General features: G+C 38.3%; 2 protein-coding genes across 4 annotated transcripts in view; one reads left to right on the top strand and one right to left on the bottom strand.

The window, feature by feature from the left end:
• MED23 (mediator complex subunit 23) overlaps positions 1 to 14,667 on the bottom strand; it is a 37,634-nt gene extending 22,967 nt beyond the window's left edge. The window contains exons 1-11 of one of the 3 annotated variants that reach the window (XM_008499255.2): positions 14,502 to 14,667; positions 11,290 to 11,321; positions 11,098 to 11,185; positions 10,236 to 10,360; positions 10,000 to 10,111; positions 9,141 to 9,239; positions 8,546 to 8,647; positions 7,528 to 7,597; positions 5,883 to 5,995; positions 4,559 to 4,654; positions 3,965 to 3,982 (exon numbers count right to left, since the gene is read on the bottom strand). In XM_008499255.2, coding sequence (XP_008497477.2) covers positions 3,965 to 3,982; positions 4,559 to 4,654; positions 5,883 to 5,995; positions 7,528 to 7,597; positions 8,546 to 8,647; positions 9,141 to 9,239; positions 10,000 to 10,111; positions 10,236 to 10,360; positions 11,098 to 11,185; positions 11,290 to 11,321; positions 14,502 to 14,561 — 915 coding nt within the window. In that variant the 5' untranslated portion in view covers positions 14,562 to 14,667. The remainder of the gene's footprint in view (positions 1 to 3,964; positions 3,983 to 4,558; positions 4,655 to 5,882; positions 5,996 to 7,527; positions 7,598 to 8,545; positions 8,648 to 9,140; positions 9,240 to 9,999; positions 10,112 to 10,235; positions 10,361 to 11,097; positions 11,186 to 11,289; positions 11,322 to 14,501) is intronic. The other 2 variants (XM_008499262.2, XM_030447512.1) reach the window with 2 other exon arrangements.
• Positions 14,668 to 18,414: 3,747 nt separating this feature from the next.
• The window catches only part of ENPP3 (ectonucleotide pyrophosphatase/phosphodiesterase 3), a 33,399-nt gene continuing 26,703 nt past the window's right edge, over positions 18,415 to 25,110 (top strand). Inside the window, exons 1-4 of the mRNA XM_008499310.2 lie at positions 18,415 to 18,555; positions 22,303 to 22,378; positions 23,231 to 23,353; positions 24,383 to 24,508. Of these exons, the coding sequence (XP_008497532.1) occupies positions 18,415 to 18,555; positions 22,303 to 22,378; positions 23,231 to 23,353; positions 24,383 to 24,508 (466 nt within the window). The remainder of the gene's footprint in view (positions 18,556 to 22,302; positions 22,379 to 23,230; positions 23,354 to 24,382; positions 24,509 to 25,110) is intronic.

The following is a 25,110-nucleotide window of genomic DNA, read 5'->3' as shown; positions in this document are numbered from 1 at the left end:
TTAAATATAGAAAAACATAGCATTCAAAATGACTGCTTTTTTCTTAAGAGAACATTATTCAAGTTTTTGTAATTTGATTTCATAAATATATTCTGCATTTTGCCCTGAAAATAGTATTTAAAAGATCTCATAAATACGTAATTTCACTGAAAACATTATTAAACCATAACAGAACAGGGAGAAGTGCTACCATGACGAGATAGTGAGATTTCTCTCAAGACCAGACCTCTGAGGGACTAGAAGTACTTTTATTCAGTGGATCAGAGCTTTAACTTCGTTTGGGATTCTTTTTTTCTTTTTTACGTTGGAGCTTTTTGGCGAGTTGGGGGAGAAGGTAGAGTTAAGTGTTCCCTAAAAGTATTCTAAGAAGTCAGCAAGGCTAGCTGCAAGCTATTATAGTTTTTGAATGTTTTAAAGCAAACACTGAGCTCAAAAATATTTAGTATCTACACTTAAGAAATAGATTCAGAAGACCAAATCTCAAAGCCCATGATGCCCAGAAGAGTACATGGTGTCTTCAAACATCTAATTCAAAATGTAAAAATTAAATACCTTAAGTTGTTAGTACAAGACAGAACTATAGGCCCCCCCTCATTTCCATTTTCCAGATATGTTCATGTTCCCAAGACACAAAACCTCAAAGCTTGTTTATATTATGCCACATTACTGAATTCAGTGGCCTTTCTCCCATTTTCCTCATAGAGTAAGTTTCAACAAGGAAGTTGTACTGAAGCATTCTCAAACTCTTACAATCATGAATATATAAAAAAACAATCACACTCCTAAATTTAAGTACTTTGCCACGTTAACACAAATAAAATCAGATAGTAAGATCCCAGAATCAACCTACAATATTTTAAAAATAAAGGGAAAGGAAAGTCAAATTTTTAATATTCCAGTACATCATTCCTTTCACTTAATGATTCTGCCTACACACTGTATGGACAGACATGAAATAAACACCTTCCCCATGCAAACCATCCTGTTTTGTAGCTAGAATACAGCTACACATTCACCTGAACAGGTTACAGTAGAGAATTTTTTACTCAAAGCTGCAGATCACTTCTGGTTTAATAGGTAGCCAGCCAAATACACTATTTAAAAAGCAAAATCATCAATAGAACAGCTGCTAATTAAAGTTTATATAACATGATAGAAACAATACAACTGAAATTTCCTCCTCTTTCAAATATTTCCCATTCCAGAGAAGTCAAAGTTTAGAGTTTTTCCATGTTTAGAGGATTGCAATACTATCCAGACCACAATTACACAAGAGAGAAAGGCATTGAATTCTTCCTGCAAGTCAGTACATATGGGAAGGGCAAAGATAAAAACCAGAATGTTCAAAGTGACTTTATGTCCTTGAGACATTACTAATGCTCAGTTTTAAGAACAAACTGCAAAGACCTCTAAACTAATTCATAATTTGGCAGCAGTATATCAAAACATTTCAAACTGTTAATAATTTTCCAAAGACCAAAAGAATCACATACTTCAACAAATTCCTTAAAAGAGAATTAAGTACTGGGAATATCATCCCACTTAGTAGAATATAAACTGACACTTTAGTTTGGAGAAAACCCTTAAGATTGAGTGCAACTGCAAACCATAATATACATGATAAAATACAATCTAAACATCTACTTCCTATAGACCAGCTCAAACAGGTATATAAGGGAAGGTACTGTCCAACACAGAAGTATACAGTAGCAAAAAAACTAAAAATCCCCAAACTCTGACAAAAAGAACATTTTGAAGTCCATGCATCTGGACTTCAAGACACCTACTTGATAAATTTATTAGAAAGCTTCATGCCACAGTAAAACTTAGAATCCTGAAAGGAACATACAAATCTATAAATGTATGAAATTTTACCTTCATTTTTCTTTCTGCAAGGTTAACAGGACAGCTGAACTTATTATTATTTTTTTTTTAATAATTCAGAGATGGTTGGAGTCAACAGTTCTCTAACACAGACCTGCTTAGTTAATATTGAACCAGGAAATTTCATTGCTTAATCTTCAAGAATATTTGAGAACTGGGACAAATTCTGCTGATCCATACCTAGTTTGTGAGGCCAAAAGATTCAAATGAAGGCTCCAATCCTGCAACTGGATCTGTGTAAATAGTTGACAGGGCACACAAGTAGCTTCACATAAATAATTAATGATCATAAATAATGATCATTGCTTTGAAGTGTCTATTTTGAAACAAACTTGGTACAATTTGCATTTCTAAGTGTCTTCTATTATACTAACAATTCATTTATGCAGGTTAGTTCAGTTCTAAGAACACAATACAAAATTATCAGCCATTTTACTTATAGCATTTATAAATGTTGTACTACACAATTCCAGAAAAGCATGCTGCTTTTTTTTTGTCAAGTGGTAATATTAACAAATTAAGCCATAACATGAAATTTAGTACCTAAAAATGAGGGAAATATAAATGTTTTCCACAGTTTTATTCAGAGTGCATCAATGTTTAAGTGGAACATTACTTCCTGTTCTGTATCGCTACACCACCCTACTCTGTATTTGTATTTTTAACTCAAATTTTCAACAGCCCAAACATCTTTAATGCTGGTGTAACTGTAGTAGCACAGCTATAGTTCATGTTCTGTCAGCATTTCCTTTATTAGGTATGTTCTTCAAGTTTGTTCCTTGGCCATAAAAATTCATGCCAGGTTGAAACTTTGTGCAGGAATTCCTGTATTAGTAACCAAATTTTAAGTATCATTCAATGTTTATTGTTACTTCATTTGATTTTCTTCAATTACTTTTAGAGGACAGGAGTAGGAGTTAAAAACCAGCATTTTAAGATCAATGTCTTTTGACCTGAAGGCACAGACCACCCATAGCCAGAAGAATAAAATGGGTTCAATCTATTTTTTTTTACTAGATCTTGTATTATTTACCAGCTACAAGATGCATAGAGGAATTGTTTGATTCATTAACTGAATATAGACAGAGAAATAGACACAGAATACAAATACTACTCATTTCAACACTAAACCTAGCAGCTCTTTTCCAAGGCTTAACATTTCAGCTGCTTTAAGTCTCATATACAAAAGACTGTTGTACTGTACACAGAGTACTGTTTGCCATGATGTAGAAATCTGCGCACTCAAAAACATTGTCCCAAACCAGAAAGAACACTGGTGTATTTCACTTACACTGGGAAATATACACAAGGTTTCAGGATCATGTGAATTTTATAGTCAAGTTACAAATCTGAATAAAGTTTCTTAAATGGAAACACTGACACAACCTTCACTATAGTATTGCAAACAAGCAACGCTATTTTATAAATCTTGAACAATGTTTTTTAAAGCAGGTGTGGAATTTATTATTGTAACAAGGGATCAACTTTAAATATAAGACCCATAGTTTCAAATTTCAAGCAGAAGTCCACTTGGTTGATGTGCTCAGGCACTTAGTTATACAAGTAGCCAAATTTTAAGGAACTACTTTTCACGTGGTATTCTGCACTACCTGTCTTTCAGCTGGCTTGGAGAGTATTATAATTGCCCGTTGGGAACTTTGTTACAAAGGCTTCCTAATGATAAGGAAATTCTTCTAGTAAGGTTTTGGGCTTCTTTTTTTTTTAACTCTGTATTTACAGCATTATCATCTTACAATTACATACAGTGGATGTTTTTTCCACTGGCATAAGGACGGAAATTTTAAACTAAGAACTGATCCTCATCTGAAAATTCCAGCAAAGTTCTTATGACTGGTAAGGGAAATAATAGCAGTCCATTCCAGTGAAAATTTTAGAACCAAAGGACCACTGCCAGGTTTAAGCTCATATCTCTAGAGATTTGTATTGATAATTTGCCCTTGACTAATGGTCCTGCCAATTTCAAGCCCTGACTGTACATGTATTCTCTAACTGGAATCAGTGGCTACAAAGCAGCCAGCGTATCGTTAGTCACAATACAACAGTAAGGTTGTGAACATACCTGAGCAATGTTCAAGGTCTAGAGCATTGGAGGATGGGCAGGACAAGACAGGACAGAACAAAAATAAAGGAAGAAAAAAAGAAAAGACAAAACAGTGACTATGAGGCCAGCCTCAAGGATCCCCAAGCCAGACTAAGCCCTCCCCTTCTAAGGTACAAAAAAATGTAATAAAACCAAACCCAGCTTTTTACTATTCTAGTACTACCAACATGCCAATATAACAGAGTACAACAATGCTTTAAAAACTAATGACATGAACAATAACCATTTTTATTGTTTGAGTAGTTTCCTACTGTCTGTCAAAGGTGTACTTGAGGCTGGCCTTATAGGAAAAAAAAGCAATGCAAAAAAAAAATCATTTCAAATCTCTACTTTTCAATTCAACATTCGTAAAGCAATATACAAATGATAGGAACAACAGTGTCCAATTAACCTAATATGATCTCATAAAAAAAATTTCAAATAATAATAAAAAAAAAATTCACTCTCTGGACCTAAACTGTTTTGCTTAGTTAGCTATAGCAAAGAAAAGAGAAAAAGAATAGTGCAGATTCTATGCAGAATTAAATCACATGTTACAGCACAGTACAGTACCTGCTTATTCAGACCTAGCATATTGCAGACCATATCCCTTGAATACGGCTGTTCCAGCACATATCTCAACAGAGCAGTCTGTGGCTCAAATAGATCCTTAAAAAAAAAAAAGCAATCACATACAAACATAAATTGCCTCAAGATTATCTTTAATAGCGAGTTTAGGTTTAACCGAGTTAAATACTGTAAGAATGAATGTTTTAAATTTATGCAAATGTGTATTATTTGGTAAATCATGCTCTCTGATCTCCAGAAGAAAGCAGTAAAGAACCACAGCTCTAAAGAAGTGACAGAAAGCAGAGGAGCATTTTTTGTTCAATAAAAGGATAGTGCACTTTTTGAAGCACCCCTGAAATACTGGAAGGCCATCATGAACTTCAAGGAAGCCAGGTAAGACAAGTGAGGAAGAGCACGACCAAGATCCATAAAAATAACCAGTAGCATGAAGAAAGCAGATATGGAACATCTGTTCACTATATCTTCTAGCAGTTGAATCACTTTAAAGGAAAACATTAATATTATGAAGCTCGGCTCAAAACAAAGGACCAATTCCTCATGCAAAATGATGCTGAAAGATGGGATTCCTTGTCAAAGGAATGTCGAGGAATCTGAAAGTTTACACAGTCTTCAGAGGAGACTGAACAAGTATTTAGAAGAGGATATTCCAAATATTCTTCAAAATATTCTTCCAAATTACTAAATATATAGAAAACAAATCCATCTAAGGAAACACCCAAAATTATAATGGCTGTAGACCATAAACACTCTTAATGTCATCAGATATATCTTTTTATCCTTCATTAGACATATAGGATACAGGTAATGGTATAATGAACAGCGTGGACTTTTGTCCTGATCCTTTAAAGTTCTTAAATTCCTTCAGCACACCACTATTTCACACTCAGAATTTTAAGTTTAAATAAGCTAATGTATTTGAGTTTTAATTATCTTTCCTATGCAATAACAAAGAGCACAGAAAAGAAGAAATTACCTTCCCATTCTCTTTCATTTCTACACTGCTAAACTAACTTTCCAATCAATTCTCTGCTCTCACTTCTCTCTCCCATCCACACACCCACAAAGCACATTAAACATCTCCTGCTTTGCATCCTGGGCAGCAGTTATACCACAAACTAAAGTTCTGCACATATAGCTTACAACCGCTGAAATACATAACACAGTGAAAATATCTACAACTTCAGTGTTAGCCTAGCTGGAAAAGCAGGATATTCACTATTGAAAATATTTTTCTCCTGTATTGATATAAAAGCTTCATATTTATTCAATCTAACATGGTTAAGAAGCAAATCTTAATAAGGCCTACCTTATCATATGGCAAGAGACCTTTCAAAGGGAAGCGAAGGGTTGTAGGGTCCAGCTTCCATGAGTTACACATTGCACCTGAGTTATTTACCACAGGAAGAAGACTACAGCGACCTACATGCAATGAAACATTATAAAATCTAAAAAAGTGAAGCTGGCCTATTTTTTTTCATCACTTTGATGCAAAAACTGCCCTGCCACTTATATGCTCTCCTTAGAGGTTTCCACTCTTTATAGCGTTCAACCATAGGACTGCTTCAGGCTGATTTTATTTTTCTAACTAATTTTCAAATAATAAAATATCTAAGGAGCAAAATACCCATTTGTTCAGGCTGGGTACGCTGAAAACAGATTTGCAAATAATCTAAAAGTGCCCTTTTAGGTTGCCAAAAGACCATTTCCATTGATTGACCTAGGGATTTAATTTTGGTACACTGTCTCTTTCCTCAAAAAAACTGGTATTACTAACTTCAGTACATAATCTAGTCTTTCACTTTCACTTTGCTCACCCTGCAAGGCAAAGAGTGACCAGGATTCTGTTCATTAAACGAGTCAAATACAAGCATCTGGACTTCAATTACAATCAATGGAGGTCTAGTCAATTCAGTCAGTGGAGGCCAATGTAATCATAGGAAGAGTTTTTAGCAGGATAAATTTAGATTTGTTAGTCAGTGTATATTAGACACCTGAGATTTATTTCAGTTGCTAAAATACAGGCATATGAACTGAGGCCCTCGCACACCAGTTTATCAGCACCTATATTTAGGTGCCTCAAGTTTGACCTAAATCCCACTGTCAGTTCAAATTCCATGATGGCCATAATATTACCAGATCAAACAATAAATAAATAAGTATCTCTTTCTCCTCTTCAACCATATCTATACAGTCCATCTACATATGCAAAACTTGCAAAAATCTGTGTGCCATCCCTGCAAGTCTTAAGCATAAAAGCAATAACATTCTCAAGAGAAATAATTATATGCTTCTGAAACACAAAATGCTTTGAAGAATTACAGATGAATTTACATTCTTAATCTTCGCACTGAAGCAGCTCAGCTGCAGTAAACCTTGCTCAGATCTAAGGTAGAATGCAGCTGCTATTAAGCTACTAAATTCTCAAAGCAAACAGAATACATTTTTTTTTCAAAAAGATAAAAATATCATAGGCATCACAATAGCCAAATTTTAATCTTCAGATTTCTAGCAGTAAACAAAGGCGAGTTTTTTATTCACACAAAAGGAAAGACAGTATTCATCTGAGCTAGAAAGTGTTCACACAGAAGCCTGCAACATAGCTGAGTAGCTACAAATGGAAATTGAAGTCAAAAGATACTCAGAGACCAGCATACCAATGGATCTGTATTAACTCCAAATGCTTCAGCAAAGAAAACCTACACTTCAGAAACTATATAGCCATGTAACAAATAGCACACTTCCAACACCAGCTTTTAGCAAAAATGGACCTGTCTCAAAACTATGAATTTTATCATTCAAAACAAAAACTGAAGAGAAGTCTGAGAACTGACAAATAAACACAGTACATATAAGCTCTGAATCGCTTTGCTTACAAGAATATATGCCCCAAAAGGTTATAAGAAAATAACCAGTTCAAAAGAAATAAATTCATTTTGAAGTCATTCTCTTACCACAAATGGAATTTATTCTTGCTGTAGGTCTGAAGGTATCCACAAAATCCGATACTAAATTACCTAGTAACTGGGTGAGAAGAGAAGAAAAAAATAAGATAAAGGTTTAAGTTGCAGATGCTGATAAGGAACATTTAAAACTTAAAAATTGTTAATCCATGTAAAAAAAATATACAGGAATCTACTAAAATAAGTAGCTTCCTACACGTTTTGACAAGATGGAAAAATCATGCAGAACCTAAAACCACAAAAGGAAGAATGTGACCTTATTAAGGAAGCATCCTTCTCATTTTGCACTCAAGTGGCACCTCATGTGACTGTCTCTCCTATGCATACTATATCATTTAAGTGCATGCTACTTAGGAAAAGATAATCTAAGACAAGCTTTAAAATTGCTGTTTATAACAAATCTGTTTGCCTCTGGATAACATTTCCACAAAGACAATGGACCTAGATTAGTACACTCTGGATTAAATCTCAGTTTACAAGAAGTTTGTGTTCTCACTAATTCATGGGAGTCAGAATTTTATTCTTCTCCTGACACCTAATTATTTTAACATAATACAGAAGATAAAATTAAAAACTGGATCGCAATTAAATTATTTTTTGTAACAGAGACCATTTTCATTGCACTGGAGCCTCAAATATTTTTGCACAACTGAATTTAAACAGAAAGAAAACACTGCTATTTAAAGTAATGTTTCTAATTCTGATGCCACAAAGCACAAACTGGTAGGTAAGCAGGACCTGCATTTCCAAATATATTCCACAAAAATCAACTCAGTGCTTCAAAAGCTTTGAGCATCAAGCCATATGTCAAAACTACATTGTCAGTTTCATTAAGAACACAGGGCAAAGCTGTTGCAATCACATCAAGCCTGTACCTTAGCTTACATGCCTAAAGATGGCATGTTGAGTAGAAGATTTTAAATCTTCATTTATACTTTGAAAAAATTGATTAATATTGTTCTGTGCCAAACAAAACTACAGATTACATGACTTGATATCATATCATTACCCAATGGGGAAGTTTTCCTTCTGGATATAATTTTCTGATTTCTGTAACTGCAAAGTAGGCAGGCAACAAACATGCATTTCTTTCCAAAATGTAGGCTACCACCTATAAAAAAAAAAATACATCAGTGTAAAAGACTTTGGGTAAGGTAAAACGTAGTCTGTCTGCTAGTTCGAAGCAGACAGCCCATGAAAATACTTTTTCTGAAGTTGTATTCTGCTAGAACTACATTAGTTTAAAACCTGTTCTAAATTGTACAAGTGTTAATTATACTGTTTAAGCCTAAGTAAAACTATGGCTCTGTTGCCTATGAAGTACTGAAAACAATTACTGTTTTCATTTGCTGAGAAAAGAACTAATCTCTATATCTCATACATCTCAGACAATTCAAAATGAGACCTGACTCTCTTGTTAGGGATTTAGTGTTTATCCACCATATCCCCAAAAGCTCTTTTTTCACTGTATAAAATGCAACTACAGAGAAGAATTAGAGCACAAAGAGCAAATATCCACTCTTGAACTGTATTAACTCATTAATGACAAAAAAATGAGGCCTACCTTTTGCTGTAATGACAACATTTAAAATTCAGACAGTTACCTCTCTTGCTGCTAAAAGCTGTTGTACAACAGCTGAGCTCACAGTGTTCGGAATTGTTGAGATTTTCTCCAGGATCACTTTCAACAGATCCCGCACACCCTGTAAGAAAGCACACAAAACTAATGTTGGCAGATATTATTTATTTCTGTGGTTACACAATCAATATGGTCAGAAAGTATTCTGGACAGACAAATTAGCTGTTTGTTGCTAAATGTCAGGAGACAGAAAGCCACTGACCAATGCTAATGACATTAAACTGATTGCAGAACTTCTGAATCTTAGCATACCCCAGAAAAGAATAAATGCTGAAATTCTGGTTTGCATCTAGAGGCATCCCATCTATAACATCTTGTGCACACTGACTGAAGTACAATGTTCATGGGTTTTGCACTAACACACTCACCAGTGCTGGTGAGGTGATTCTCTGCAAGAAATGTATGGTTTCTTACTCCTTCTATTATCTGTACCCTGACAAAGATTCAGCTTTCAGGACCTATTTCCTATGTAACAACAGGAGTCAGAGCAGATGTGTGAGCTTCAGTGTCATGTTTGATAGTATTGCTTTTCCATGTGTACCACTTCTGCAACTGCATTAGAGTTGTCTTGTAAATGAAAGACTTATTAAGAGAGATTAAAGATTACTGTGTAAGAAAGAATAGGGTATGAGGATTTACATTGTCCATACAGGTAAAGTTCAACTATTAAAAAACATTAAAAGTGGTCTCACTGTTTTTTTCATTTATCTTTTTTTTAAAAAACAAAGCAGGCTTCAAAACACTGTATCTCTCTGCTTTAAAATTATAAAACCAAAGCAAATAATGTGTCTTATCATGAAGCAAATAAATAATGGGTAAGATACCTTGTAGTCTACACCTCCAATAATCTTCCGGACCAATTTAAATGTTAATGCCCACAACTGTGTCCTTTCCCATTCAAGTGTATCAGAGTTTATCAGAGATTCACAAACCATCCTAGCAGAAGACAATGCAAGAATGAGTAACAGACAACAAGTGTATGCTCTCAAGCAATAATTTTGCAATAGCATCACAAAATACCCCAAATATTACAACTTCTATGAGCTCCAACACAGCTTACCTGGGTGGCAAAAGTCCAGTTTCTACAGCCATTGCTAAACAGTCATAAAGAAAAGAAATTCTTTTAGGACTATGCTGGCTATGAATGAATCTTACAATCCACTGGACACACTGCTCATGGGATTCCTGAAAAAGAGGTAGAGGGGAGAAAGAATGCAATTACAAGCAGTGAAACAAAAGATTCATACAGTATCCTACTGTGACGAAATGAAACCAACAAAAGAAACAGATTATAAATTGTAGAAGTTGCAGAGTTGTCCAATATACAGTTTTTCCTACAAGTCTTTTAATCTAATTTTGAAGTCCAGTTGTCCAGTACTGGAAACCTCTCCCAGATGAAACATTTGTTTCCATAGTCATCTTTGTTTTTCACATGTAAGTTAGAACAGAATAGATGGAAATAGAACTGTTCTGTATTTTTCATAGTAATAATAAAATTCAGTGAAAATAGAGATGACTGAGAGTCCAATTACACACAAGTGCCTAGAAGTATCTAACTTTTGAAAGGAAATTTTTGAGCATAAACATCTACTTTTACTTTTTTTCCCCCCCCCTTCTTATTCACTTCTACCAGAAATTATGTAACCAACTAACTTTATTTCCTTATAGTTATGCTTCCATTTGCTTATCTTTATTTGCACTGCACACCAACTTCATCTGTACAGCTATGAAATCTTATAAATGTCAAAACTCATCTTTTTCTTGCAGAGTCTTCCTATATATTCTTTACCGTGTCACATCTGAAACCAGATTCTGAACAACTAAGCATAGATCTCATAGCTTTAGTGCTTATCTGCTAGAGAACATTTCACTCTATTAAAAAAGTACATGAAGTACATCTAAGTAATAAATTAAATATTAACCTGGGAAAGACTGCTCCAGAACTGTCTAAAAGCACCCAGGCAGCTGATCAGTTTGGTCCTCTCATCTTCAGGGGTGTCCATAAACATCCTAATGCAAATAAGAACATTAGTTATTAGCAAAGAAACAGCACAGGTAGAAAAATACATGTATATACAGGAAGTCTTGCATAAATAAACCAACATTACACTCACCCTGGAAAAGCTTCTTCAATGACTTCTGTTTTCTGGAAGAGAAAAATCTCTGAGTGAGCTATTGTGAAAATGTTTTCTACAAGTAACACACCACACAGATAAAACAAAGAAGATTAACAGTTATACTGTTATGGGACTTTATCATAAAGACATATTTCTTCTGTTACACTAGACTCTTCCAAAGGTGACATTGGTTTGGGGTTTTTTTTTTTAATACCAACAACATACCTCGTGGATCCAGATTAAGGCTCTTCGGGTTTTTTCACTTTTTTTTTTTTCTTCTAAACACCTAAAGACTGATTTACTTTTCAAAGATGGAGAAATTATTTGATTCTACTATTGCAGTTCCTTGTTCATACTTAAATTACTAAAAAATTAGTATTTTTTAATCCCATTAAGCTCCTGTCCTGCTCATGTTCCACGACATTCAGTTACATGAATCAATTATATACAGCTTTCTCATCTGAGTTTAGGTCTATTGGAATTCAAATTCCACTGAACGATTACACAGAGACTTGTACTAAGTAAAGACTATATTTTAATAAATAAATAAGGGGAAAACCTGTAAACTTCATTTTGGTCAAATGCTTCTACATAATCAGCAAAGAGTCTCTGGAAAATACTATCCTACAATTATTTACCTTCTATAAGAATTTTGTACCTCTAGCTAACCCTTAACCACAAAATTTTAATTTTTATATTGTAGAAAAAACAGCTTGTAATAAATTAATCTTTCTGGTGATCCTTTTCAGTCATACAGCCTAGGACTGCCTGTCACTGCTCCTCACAGCTTTCTCAAGAAGCAAAAAAGTGAGAAGTCCGGGTAGGCAATGTTCACCACTTGCACTGCATCATCTGTGCAGGTTACTTTGCCATAGAAGGCAATCAGGTTTGTTAGGCACCATTTGCCTCTGATAAATCCACCTTGTTTCTTTCACTTGAGTTGGGACAGTCCCCAGGAGGATTCACTCATCTGTTCTGCATGGTAACCTATGAAAGTTTCACTGCTGTCCTTCACAAGTCAGTGACAGCAGCACTGAAAGCAACAACTTGCTGTTTTCTCCCTTATGGTTTCAAAAATACAATGAAATTTAGTAAGAGCCTTTTTGTTGTTGTTCCATAAAAATTTTAGCTAGAAAACATTGCTCAAAACCAGGCAATGTGACAACACAGTCAAATCACCATGTAAAACATGTGAGAACATAATTCAGTGCCAAAAAGAGAAATCAATAGGGTATGAACAATTAATATGCTATAAGCAACTTAACACCATTCAAAGAAAAGTACACCATGCATTTTACAATGCAAACTTAAAGATAAACCCAACCTTCCCTCTACTGAAATTCATCAAATAGACATAACTTTAAATTACACTTCACTATGAGACCTGCCTAGTTTTCCAGTTCAGAAACTCATTTATTTTTACTCTGCAAAATAATGACTTGATGACCCAAAAACTTGGGTTCATAGAGGGAAAGTCCTGCTTAATTAATTTGTTTTCTTTCTACCAAAAGGTCACCTAGATAAAGGGAATGTGGTGGATGTAGTTTTCCTGGATTGCAGTAATGCTTCTGGTACTGTCCATTCACAGAATCCTTCTGGACAAGTTGTCCAAATGTGGATGAGAGGGTTCATGGTGCTCTGGGTGAAGAAGCAGCTGCAGGAAAGGGCTCAAAGGGCTGCAGTGAATGAAGCTACCTCTGGCTGGTGATCCATGGTGTTCCTCAGGGTTCAGTTCTAGGTCCAGTTTTGTTCATTTTATTTATCAATGCTCTAGAACCAGGAGTGAGGTGCACCACTAGAAAGTTTGCTCATAATACCAAACTGGGAGGTGCTGTTAAGTCTCTCAAGGGACAAGAGGCCTCAAAGAGGAAGCTAGAAAGATCAGAGCATTGGGCTATGATTAATGGGATGAAATTTAACTGGTTGAAAGGACAGGGTAATGACAGACAAGTATAAATGGGGAGAGTCCAGATCCCTGCAGAAATAAACCTGAGGGTGCTGGTGAAAACCAGGCTCAATGTGAGCCAGCCATGTGCCCTGGCAGCCAGGACACCCTGGAGTGCATGACAGCATGGCCATCCAGACAAAAGAGGAGATTATCCCGTTGTCCTCAGCATTGGTGTGGCCTTACCCCGAGTACTGTGTGCACCTATGGGCCCCAAAATTTGTGATGGATGTGAAAGTCCTTGAATGAATCCATACATGGATAAAAAAGCTGGTAAAGAAGCTGGAAAGAATGTTCTGTGAAGAGTGGCTAAGGACTTTGGGCTCATCTGTTTTGAAGAGAAGGAGGCTAAGGCTTTACCTCATTGCTCTCTACAGCTCCCTGAGGAAGGGAAGTGGAGAGAGAAGTGCTAATGCCTGGAATCCAGCAATAGGATACATGGGAATAATTCAAAGCTGTGCCTGGGGAGGTTCAGACTGGACATTAGGATACATTTCTTTATGGAGAAGGTGGTAAAACAGCTGATCAGGCTTCCTAGAAAGGCAGGCAAAGCCCCAAGCCTTTCAGCATTTAAAAGGCATTTGAGCAATACCCTTGGTAAGATGTTTTAACTTAAGTCAGGTCTGAATTGTTCTGGCAGTTGGACTAGAAGATCACAGTAGGTCCCTTTCAACTGAAACAATCAATTCTATTTTAATAACCTACCAAATTATGCATTAATTTGCTGGTACCATTGTACAGCTGTATTTACACATTTTGCTCAAGCCATTCTGTTGCCTGAAGAAAAACATTTCCTCCTCTAGACCTCCATCTTCTGAAAGGCTACTTCGAAACATCTCCTTAAGCTGTTTATCCTACAGTAAACTCAGTACCCCATGACTCCGTGTTGGCTAAGAGGTCTGCCTCCCCTTCGTTTTACCCAGTTCAGAAAGACTCAACAGAGGGAGGATTTCATCCCTGGCAAACCACCTCCCCTCCACACCACCCCTAGGCGCACCTCGCCGTGGGCCCATCGGTGGTAACACCACCGGCCACAACCGAGGAGGAAAGGTAAACGCCAGGAAAATTAAAAAAAAAACCACAAGAAACAAATAAACAAACAAAAAAACCAAACCAACACCTTCCTTCCCCGTTTTATTTTCTTCAGAATATCCCCCTACATCCCAAAAGCAGGAGAGGGGCGGGCCGCTGGGTCTCAGAGAAGGCTCGGGCCGGCCTGCGCACAAGGTTCTTTCCTGACCCGGCACTCAGGAAACGGACTCACCACCACTTCCTCGAAGATGCTCTGTAACTGCGTCTCCATAGGCACCATGGGGATCGCCATCGCGCCGGGCCGGACCGGGCCGGTCCCCGCAGCCGAGCGGCTGCCTCCGCCGAGCCCTTTGTCAGGCGGAGATGGCGGCGAACTGACCCCGCCGGAAGCTCTGTTCCTGATCCCGCTCCCGAGAAGCGCTTGCGCGGCTCGGCCGTTCCGGGGGCTCCAACGTTCCGGGTGGTGGCGCCTGGGTTTGTCTCCCCACGGGCTGAGGCGCTTTCTACCTGCGCAGAAAGCGGGAAGCGAGGGGAAGACAGCTGACATTTAAAATCTGGGAGTTTATTTCCTTGTTTGTTTGAGTGTTTTAGTTTGTGTTTTGTGTGGGGTTTTTTGTTTTGTTTTTGTTTGTTTTTTAAGCTACCTTTTTTTTTTTTTTTTTTAACAATCTGTTCAGAATGATCTGGCAATTTACATACTATGGTTCTCATAATGTGTTTCTTAGAGTAAGGGGTTAATTATTTAAGTTCCTTAAATTATCATAGGAATATTCTTTGCTTTAATTACTACTAAGTTGGAGTTATTGATTCCATGCAAAGTCATAAAGGCTTACACAGCCTCAAGGCTTTCTCTGGGAATGGGCTGGGGATGCACAAGAGGCTGGAAGAGGACACAGCCTGGAGAGCTGAGCCCAGCTGACCCAAGGGATACCCCACACCATAGGACACCCTGCTCAGCAATAAAAACTGGGGAACGAAACAGAGGAAAGAGATCAGAAACGCCTGATGGCATTTGTCTTCCCAAGTGGCCACTCGGAGTGCTGGAGCCCTGCTTCCCTGGGGGTGGCTGGACACCTATCTGCCCATGGGAAACAGGGAATCATAGAATCATAGAATTGGCTGGGTTGGAAGGGACCTCAGCGATCATCGAGTCCAACCCTTGATCCACTACCATTGCAGTTACCAGACCATGGTACTGAGTGTCACATCCAGTCTCTTTTTAAATATCTCCAGGGACAGAGAATCCACTACTTCCCTGGGCAGTCCATTCCAATGTCTGATCACTCTCTCCATGAAGAAATTCTTTCTAATATCTAACCTAAACTTCCCCTGGCACAACTTAAGACCATGCCCTCTCGTCTTGTTGAAAGTCGTCTGGGAAAAGAGACCAACCCCCACCCGGCTCCTACCTCCTTTCAGGTAGTTGTAGAGAGTGATGAGGCTCCTGAGCCTCCTCTTCTCCAGGCTGAACAGCCCCAGCTCCCTCAGCCTCTCCTCATAGGGTCTGTGCTGGAGTCCCTTCACCAGCCTGGTTGCCCTCCTTTGGACCCGCTCCAGGACCTTGATATCCTTCCTGAACTGAAGGGCCCAGAACTGGACACAGGACTCGAGGTGTGGCCTCACCAGCGCTGAGAATGGGAATTCCTGGTTGAATTAATTCCTGGTTTTGCTTGGCTTGTGCACACAGCTTCATGTTACCTGTAAAACTGTCTGTATCTCGACTTCCCAGTTTTATAACTTTAACCCTTTTGATTCTTCTCCCTGTTCCACCGGGGGGAAGTGAACAAGGGCAGTTTGGGGGCCGGGGTTAACCCATGGGAATGCATTTTGGCACCTAGTGTGGGGCCAGAGGGGCTTTTAGATAACGAGAGATTTGAAGGGAATGTGTAATCCCGATTTATAGCTGTTACAGCTTTTAGCTCTTCATTGTTGGGCTCCAGTGCTTGCCACAGGCCTTGCTGTGTGCTGACAGCAGTGATAGTGGCTGTTCTTTGCTTTAGTGCTTCTTGTCCTGCTTTGCTGTGCCTGGGAACATCTTGATAACAGCACTGCCCCTATGCCTGGGAGGGCACACGGCCAGGTTATTGCTGCTATAGTGTGAGAATTCTTTAACTGCAGTTGGAACTCCAGTTGAAAGGTTTGTGACCTGTGAGGCCATGCTGGAGCAGTTGCAGCCTAAAACATCTGTGGCTGTAGACATTAACACAGAGGAGCAGGTACACCCCTGACTCATAGAATCATATAACTATTTTAGGTTGGGAAAAAAACCTTGATCCAGTCCAACCATAAAGCTAGCACTCCCAACTACAGCACTAAATCATGTCCCTAAACAACGCGTTAACACATCTTTTAAATACCTCCAGGCACAGTGACTCAGCCACCTCCCTGGGCAGCCTGTTCCAGTTCTTGGCAACCCTTACAGTAAAGAAATTTTCCTAACGTCATTCTAAGCCTCTGTGGGCACAACTTGAAGCTGTTTCCTCTTCTTTTGTCACTTGCTGCTTCAGAAAAGAGGCCAGCCCCTACCTCACTATACACTCCCTTTAGGTACTTTCAGAGAATGCTTCCCAAGTCCTGCTGGCCACACTATTCCTGATGCAAGCCAAGATGCTCAACAGCATCTTGGTGGCCTTTTTGGCCACCTGGGCACACTGCTGGCTCATATTCAGCCATCCACCAGCCAATACTACCAAGTCCTTTGGCACGAGGCAGCTTGGCAGCCAAGGGAAGGGACTGCACGTGTGGAAAAGTCCACACTGGAGCATGAGCAAGAGGAGGAGGAGTTCATTGCAATGTTTAAACCTTATAGCCTGGTTCAAAGGGACCAGGCATGGAGACTGTAGTCTCCATGACTTTATGGAGACTTTATGGAGATTTTATTATGACTTTAAATTATTGTAACACATTGTGTGAAGTAAATTTTATATGAAGTAGAAGAAGAAAACAATTAAACAGAAGACCAGCCTCACAAGAAGCTCTGCAAGTGACCCCCAACCTGAATATGTTTTGTCAACCAGAACTCCACACAACATTCCTCTCCTGTCCTGAGCATCCAAAATAAGAGATGGAACCCAAGTCATGAAAGAAAAGAACTCAATGGGCATTTTTTGGAAATTTTACAGAGGTGGCCCATAATCTAAGAGGATGAAGTATGTCTACATATCAAAGGATGGGCAGGGGAGGTGGGGGGGGGTGTGAGTAAAGGGTACATACTGGATGATGTGTGATGCAAATGCATGATGCAAATGCTATACAATTAGGGGTAGAGAATGTAGTGTTTTGGGCTGGGATATAGTTAATTCTAATAATATCAGATTGTATAGTATTATGGTTGAGATTTGGTTTAATATTCATAAACATTACAAATTTATTATAAATTACAGATCATGTGGTGCTCAACTTTACCAGATCAACATTTGAATAGTTACAATTGCGTAGCTATAGTAGGCTCTGAAGGTACATTTTCATAGCAAAACCCCCTTCCATTAACCACTATACTGAAAAACAAATGAATTTCAAATAGTACTTTAACAAAACTTTTTTTTTTTTAAATGAATTTGATTTGGTTGTATAGAATTGTTTTTAATGAGTACATATATTACTACTGAAAAAACTGTAGCAAACTGAAAGAAGTACGTGACAAAGATGGATTGTAAATAATCAGGAGGAATCCTCTGGTGATAGATAAGGGAGCGGGTCTGGAGATATTCACACGATAGAGAAAACGAGATGAGAAACTGCCTACTTTCATATAGAGCTTTAAAAATATATTTAGCGCTTTCTTTGAAGATAACAAATCCTCTGGATAGCAATCTTTTAACCAAATAGCTGAGCCCTGGAATTTGTGTCATTCTTGCATTTTATTGCTTAGCAACGTATTACTCCTGATCTCCAGCTAAGAGTTTACCTAATGCTCTCCTTATCTGGAAATGTCACAGCCAGGTTCTCTGTGCGAAGATAATTCCTTGCAGTCTTTGACCTTTCTGAGTCGTTTTCCTGCTTGCTTTGGCTTCCTGTAAACCTATCCCTGGTGCAAAAGCTAAGATCGCATTAAAACCCCTCCGAACAAAGTATGTGCACGCCCGAAGCCGGAGCAGCATTTTAGACTCAGCGAACCCAGCTGGAGAGGCTGAGGGAGGGAGCCCATGCCCAGCCCAGAGTCGGATCTTACTAAAATGGAGCTTCGGGGTGATACTGAGCATCAAAGCGGACACATAGCTGAGGTGTCACCATACGAGTATTTGAAGGAAAAAAAAACCACCCAGAAATACAAAATCATCTGTGCTGTAAGTAGGTACTGTTTTTTTCAGGGCTGCTAGTTCAGCAGTTCTCAGGTCTGCAGATTTTTCTTAGAAGTTTGGATTTTTTAGAAGCTTCATGGCAATAATGTAGTCACTGGAGTGGCTTTAAGTTTTACGGCATGAATGCACTGCAAATTTATGAATGCAGGCAGATTTCTGGCACTGATCAAGTGAATGAGCTGTTTGTTTGTGGAGCTGTTTCGTTTTGTTTTGTTTTTCCTGGCAGTTAACTGCACTTTTTGTTCTATTACAATAACCTGACAGTTCTTTCACACACTAGCTTAAATCATTTTATACCTTTGTTTGAAGGGATGTGGTTTCGGCCAAAGTGGCTTTAGTTCCTTTTTTCTTACTGCTTTGGATTTTTCATTAACAAAAAGAGAACTGCAGGCAAGTTGTCTGCGAAAAACACTCAGGAAGCAAGGCATGAGAAAAGAGTGATGAACTGCTTCATACAGTATTGGCAGTCCCACATCTCAAATACCCTGTAAACTCTTTCAGTCTTCCCCAGTGCTCTTAGGAGCTGCCTTGTAAATAGCAACAATACTAATTATAGCAATAACAATAACAATGTGTGTATTTTAAAATTATTATTGTTGTTGGTTTTGTTGTTGTTATTATTAATCTTCTATTTTTGCTAATTATTAAGATCCACCCCGTGGTCGCTGAAACTTATATTTGGATCCCTTGAGAATGAAGTCCAATCCCGCAGTGTGGGGTGCAAAGAGAAAGTTTTATTTGGTGTTCAGCAAATAGCCCCAGCAGTAAGAAGTGACCTGGCAAGTTTAGAGAGACAGAAAGGGAGAGGGAAAAAGGTGGGAGGGAGGGGTGGGTGGGAGGAGAAATATGATTATCACCACCTGAGGATCCCAGGATGATCCTGTTTGTGACCACAAGAACCCAAAGATTAAGTGTTTGTGTGTATATATATATATATATATATGTATAAATATATGTATGTATATATGTTTTCAAAAGCTCTTACACCTATAGAATGGAATTTAGAGAAAATGACAGGTAGTGATTTTGAAAGGGCTAAGAACTTAATTTTGAAAACAGCCCTATGGAAAAAAGAGTAATGTTGTGATAGTTTTCAGCTCCATTTCGTCAGGACAATTTCACATAGTTTGGTTTCCTTTTAATGCTACATTGTTCAAGGGTTGCAGAAAATATAAGGGAAATACTGGAAATAGAGAAAAAAAGATAAAATAGGAATAGAATAAATAGAAAAAAATTGAATTGGCAGAAATAAATTAATCATGAGAAACAATGTGGGAAAAATTCCTGAGTGTGAAGGAAAGAACTTTCAAGAGGTACTTGGAAGAGTAAAGTGAGAAATGTAAGTGTCCTAAAAGATCCTTGTTCTTTCAAATACAGTAGTTTTCAAATGCATGCCTATGTGAAAAAAATTAATCTAAATATTGGAGGTTTATACTGTTAATATGCTACACCATATATGTACATCTTTGACAAAGTACATACATGAAGTATTTCTTTGGCAACTCTTTCATTAAAGCTTAGGCAGAGAACTGTCTACGCATAAGCAGTATTCAGACTGTTTAGTAAATTCTCAAGAAGACAGCACATGCATTAAGAACAAATATTTAATTAATAAATAGACATAGTCCTGTACATAGACATAGAAGTTAAGAAGTGGAAAGTCTGAGGAGTTTTCAGTGTTATTTCACCTTAAGGATGATTGTCCCAAAATCAAGGGGTTTTGTGTAAATTCTCTTAAATGCAGTATTTCATCTGTATATCTGCTGTAAGTTTTGGGTCCAGCTTCCTCATTGCTTGCAGCAGTGGGAATGTTTGCTGATTTAATTACTGCATTTTTAATTTTGTATAATCTATTTATTTTTATTGCACATTTTAATGAAATTAAATGAAATTTAAAAGTGAATTTTAATGAAAATTAAGGGTAAAGCCACAGTAAATGTTAATGTGACGAGTGCATGTCCTGGTGACTGGGCTGATCTGTTCTTGGTGAAACAAGACCTGCTTGGTCGCTCTTGGTTACTCTGCCTGCCCTGAATGAGTGGCTGCTGCTCTGGCCCAATTACACCCCCTGATTCTCAGTCCTTGCTGTCTGGATGTAGAATTAAACACCTGCCTTCATACCTGGGGTGTCTCTTCAAGGGACTTCAGCATTTCTGCCACTTTGGTTAATCTTGCCAAGCATGCTTATCCCATCTGTCTCTCTTACTCACTTCTCTCACCAATTCTATTTCCATTCCTGCTTTTGGGGTATTTCTTCTGCACAAAAACCAGGGTCTGAGCAGCAGGAAGGAAGCTGGGAGAGAGAAAGTGTGCAAGGAGTAACTTTGGTGTTGCTGATGTTTGGTGTTTCTTCCGGAAAAAATCAGTGGCATGAGGCTGGAGAAAGTGAACAGTAAGGGAGAAATAAGAAATTTTTGAGCAGGGAGCATAGCCGCAGGAAGACAAAATGTGGGGTCTGGAAGGAGCCCCTCCAATTGTATCTGTTCAGAGGAAGAGGTGTGTGCTGCACCAGATCCACACTCAGGTCTCCTGGTTGTCCCTGTTATAGGGCTAGTGGGGAGTGTGCCATGTTCCTGACTTTCTGGCTTGAGTGCCTGGATCTTCCTGGAATGAACCATGCGTGCTTGGACTATTCTGGCCTGGAGCTGCTCCATGGCCAGATTGTTACACCTGGCACCTGTGATGTGAAGTGGGAAGCTCTCCCTGCAATGCAGGGTGGGCAGTCACAAAAAGTGTAGGGTGCTTGTGTGAGCAGGGATGGGCAAAAAGTAACAGGGTAGCATATGTGAACTTGGTTATATTCTATGCATATCCAGAGTTTTATTCAGCTCCTTTTAATTGCTGTGGTCTCAGTTGAGAGGTTCTATTACAGTAATTCTGGGCGTGAGAGTGTTTCTTATTTTTGCTTTATTTTGAATCTTAGTATTTGACAGTGCCCAGTGGTTCAGGAATCAAAACAAAGCTTTGAGGCAAAAATGGAAATCAAACTGAGATGGCTCATGATGATTTGTTGTGATATGCATTTTCTTTCCCATTGTTTTATTAGTTAATAGGCAAGTTCTTGCACCATGAAATACTCTAACAGGGTGGTCACTTTTCCCTGCACCATTCAGCCAGCAAACATCACCATTCATCTTGAATGTCTGTTAAACTGAGGAGGATTCTTCAGCTCTTCCCCAGTCTCTGAAACTATATGCTGCTTTCTGTGACGGTGTTTTCTTGTGCTGTTTGTCCCTTTCCAATTTCCTTTAGCTTCATTCACATGGTGACTTGTGAGAAACTGGCATGTGGATGAAGAGTTCATGCTTGCAGTCTCAGTCCAGCTGAGTATCTTAGGAAATCCCTGTGAGCATTTCACAAAAATACAGAAGCCAAGTAAAAGGGATTAGCTTCTCTTTACAGAGATTAAGAATTTTTAAAACAGGTAAATATATTAGTTCCTTCTGCCTTTTCCTCAGCAAAGACTTCCCTCATTACAAGACAGGACTAGCCATAGTTAACAGAGTAATATGTAGGCTTTGGCTTTTAAGCAGTTCACAGGAGAATCATTCTTGTGCCTCTCAGACATTCAGGCTCAGAATGCCTCCCATTTTTTGATGAAAAAGTTCCAAGTGATAATATGTTCATAAGAAAAAATACTTTCATAGAAATAATATTTACAAAGTTAATTTCTAATAAACATAACAACTAACCATATTTGTGAACTTCAATTTTCCTGTGTCTGTGTGACAGGTTCTGTTCTGTGCCTTGGTTGTATCCCTGGGACTAGGTTTAGGACTAGGACTGAAACGTGGAGACCAGGAGCAAGGTATGTTTGTGATAATTTCAGCATGCTTACTGCTGAGGCTAAATGTGGTAAAGGCCTTCAGCAGAGGCTCTTTTATAGTGTAATGTGAATTCTCTGCAAAAGCCTACCAACTGTCAAAATGAAGTCCTTGTATTTTTTTAATTGAGTTGGTAAAAAACTGTGCACTCATAAGCTATACATGAAAAAGTTATCCTAACCTCCTGAGTGTCTTGCTTCTCTTTTCAGAACAATTAAACCTTGTTCACAACAGGTTTGGAAATTTCATCATAATACTGCTTTTAGGAAATTTGAGATAGGAGTAATCTTGCTACATACATTGCATTTACTTAATGTTTTGTAGGAGATGTATCATTGGGCCACCTTCGGGATGCATGCTTTGGCTACACTTGTTATAGTTAATCTAATCTAATAGTTAATCTATATTGTTAATCTTAAAACTGGTTATGAATTTTCTCTGAAAACTTCATTTTCTGTAAGCTATAGTAAAAAGGGGATGATAATGCTTTCCTTTAGTAGAATGTTTTTTTTTTTTAGTTAGTAATACAAAGTAGCATTTTGATGTGAGGGGGTCAAGCTGGATGAAAACAAACAAATAAACATACCACACAGTGAGGTAAATAGAACCCTTCCTTTAGCATGGAAACAGTAGTAATCCCACACTGGATGAGCTCAAGGAAACTCGGTCTCTTTCATATTCCTAACCCCATTCATTAATACTCTGAGATCCTTCAGTACTATGGGCCTAGCAAATGGGATAAGATGGAACATCCATCCCTGCAGCCTGTGTCTGACCCATTCATCTGACTTGTCTGGAAGAGGGTTCCCTGAGCACTGGGTCTCACTGTCTTACAGTCAGCTGCAGGCACAAGTGCACCGAGCCTCCGAGGGACGGGGTGAGGGGCTGTGGGTGCGACAGCGGCTGCCAGGGGCGTCAGGATTGCTGCTGGGACTACCAGGACGCCTGCGTGGAGCCAAGTATGTTCCCCTACAGGCAATGCTCACTGGTTTCTGGGAGGCTTTTAAAATTTTTAAGTTTTTTTTCTCACAAAAAAAGTCCTGTGTTACAGACAGGATGAATTCTCACGTTACACAGACGTATAGTTGTGTTCCATTCCCTCAGGGAGGGAAGGATGTGGTGGTGTGGAGCCTTCCCTGCATTCGAGTGGTTAGAGGGTCATCACTTGCTGGCTTGTCAGGACACAAATTGTTTCTGTGTCTTTCTCAAGTCAGGTCCCTCTCTTTTTGTCCATTGTGTGTAACAAAAGTGTTTGCAGTGCATATATCTTGGCCCAGATAAAACTGTGGATGAGCGTGAGTGGAAAACGTGGGTTATTTTTGACCGGGAGCCCTGAAATTGGTGCCACTGTGCCAGCACCTCTTGTGTGTTTGAAAACAAAAGGGGGGTTTCCAGGCCAGGCACACTCAGCCTCAGTGGGGCCTGGGGTCAGAGGAGTGCACTCCTCTTCCAGGGCAAACTCATCTCCAGTGGCTCTCTTTGCTCTCCCAGCAGCTACTTGGATGTTTTTAATCCTTATCACTTATCCTGCTCACCTCATCTCTCTTTTTAATTTAATAATTTTTTAATATTTTTTTTTTCTGTCTGCTGGGAATCATGAACAAGAGCAAGAAAAAGATCTGTTTTCTTCCCTTTCTCTTGCTTTTCTGTAGGAGAAATGTGATTGATTTTTTAAATTTATTTTTTAATCTTTCTGGAAGGATGGAAGGCATTGAATACAGTGATTTTGGGGACATCTTTGTAAAATAAATTATTCTATGACTTTATATTACCATTCAATGCCCACAGAAATAGGCTTTATGTGTTGAAAGAAACCTTGAGTTTTCCCTTCAGCTGAAACTTCTAAAGCCACTCAAGCAGGACACTGAAATTATAGTTTAACAAAAATGTTTTGTCTTTTTTCTTTACCTATTTAGGGGATTCCCACACAAAGGAGTTTGCATGAGGTTCAGTGAACTGAATCATAATCTTTTTCTTTCAATTTTCAGCCCGATCCTGGAAGTGCACTAATTTCCGCTGTGGTGAGACTCGGATACCAGGAAGTTACTGTTCTTGTTCTGATGACTGCTTGGAGAAAAAAGACTGTTGTGTAAATTACAACACTGTTTGCAAAGGTAAATCGAAAGTCAAATATACAGTCATATAAATTTTTCTGTGAAATTAATACATGTGCAAACATAGCAAATATAAAGGTTAGTTTCTCAAGATTAGAGTCTTACAGTGGTGTTTTTGAGAACTAAAATGTTTGGAAGTGAAGATTTTGGGTTTTTAGAGAGGGAAAAAGATGGTTTCTAGAGAATATGAACATGTATCATTCATAAGAAAGAGATGATATTTTGAATATTGCAGCAGAATGCACAATGTGGATGTTGTGAGTTGTTTCTTTTCTTGTTTTTCAAAAATACATGGACACAAATTTCCTGCTTCAGACTTTGTGCAACCCAAAGTACATATGTAGTAGTAATAATCTCTAATTTAAAAAATCCTTTTTTTTTTTTTTTTTTACGTAACTAATATTCAGTTTGGTTTTCTTAAGTTCTACTTATTTCTGAATGACATACAGAATAGCACTGGTAAAATCAGACTACAGGAATGATACCTGAAGGGTATACCAGTGGCTGCAAAAATAAAAGGCGGGAATCCAGTGTGGGTAGGATACAGTTTAAACGTTTTCCATTTAAAAACAGCTAAAACTTAGACTAAATTTTCATAGTGG

The sequence above is a fragment of the Calypte anna genome, chromosome 3, assembly GCF_003957555.1.
Source record: "Calypte anna isolate BGI_N300 chromosome 3, bCalAnn1_v1.p, whole genome shotgun sequence".
Classification (NCBI taxonomy): domain Eukaryota; kingdom Metazoa; phylum Chordata; class Aves; order Apodiformes; family Trochilidae; genus Calypte; species Calypte anna.
The sequence above is the reverse complement of the archived record's forward strand: the minus strand, read 5'-3'. Positions and strand labels throughout refer to the sequence as shown.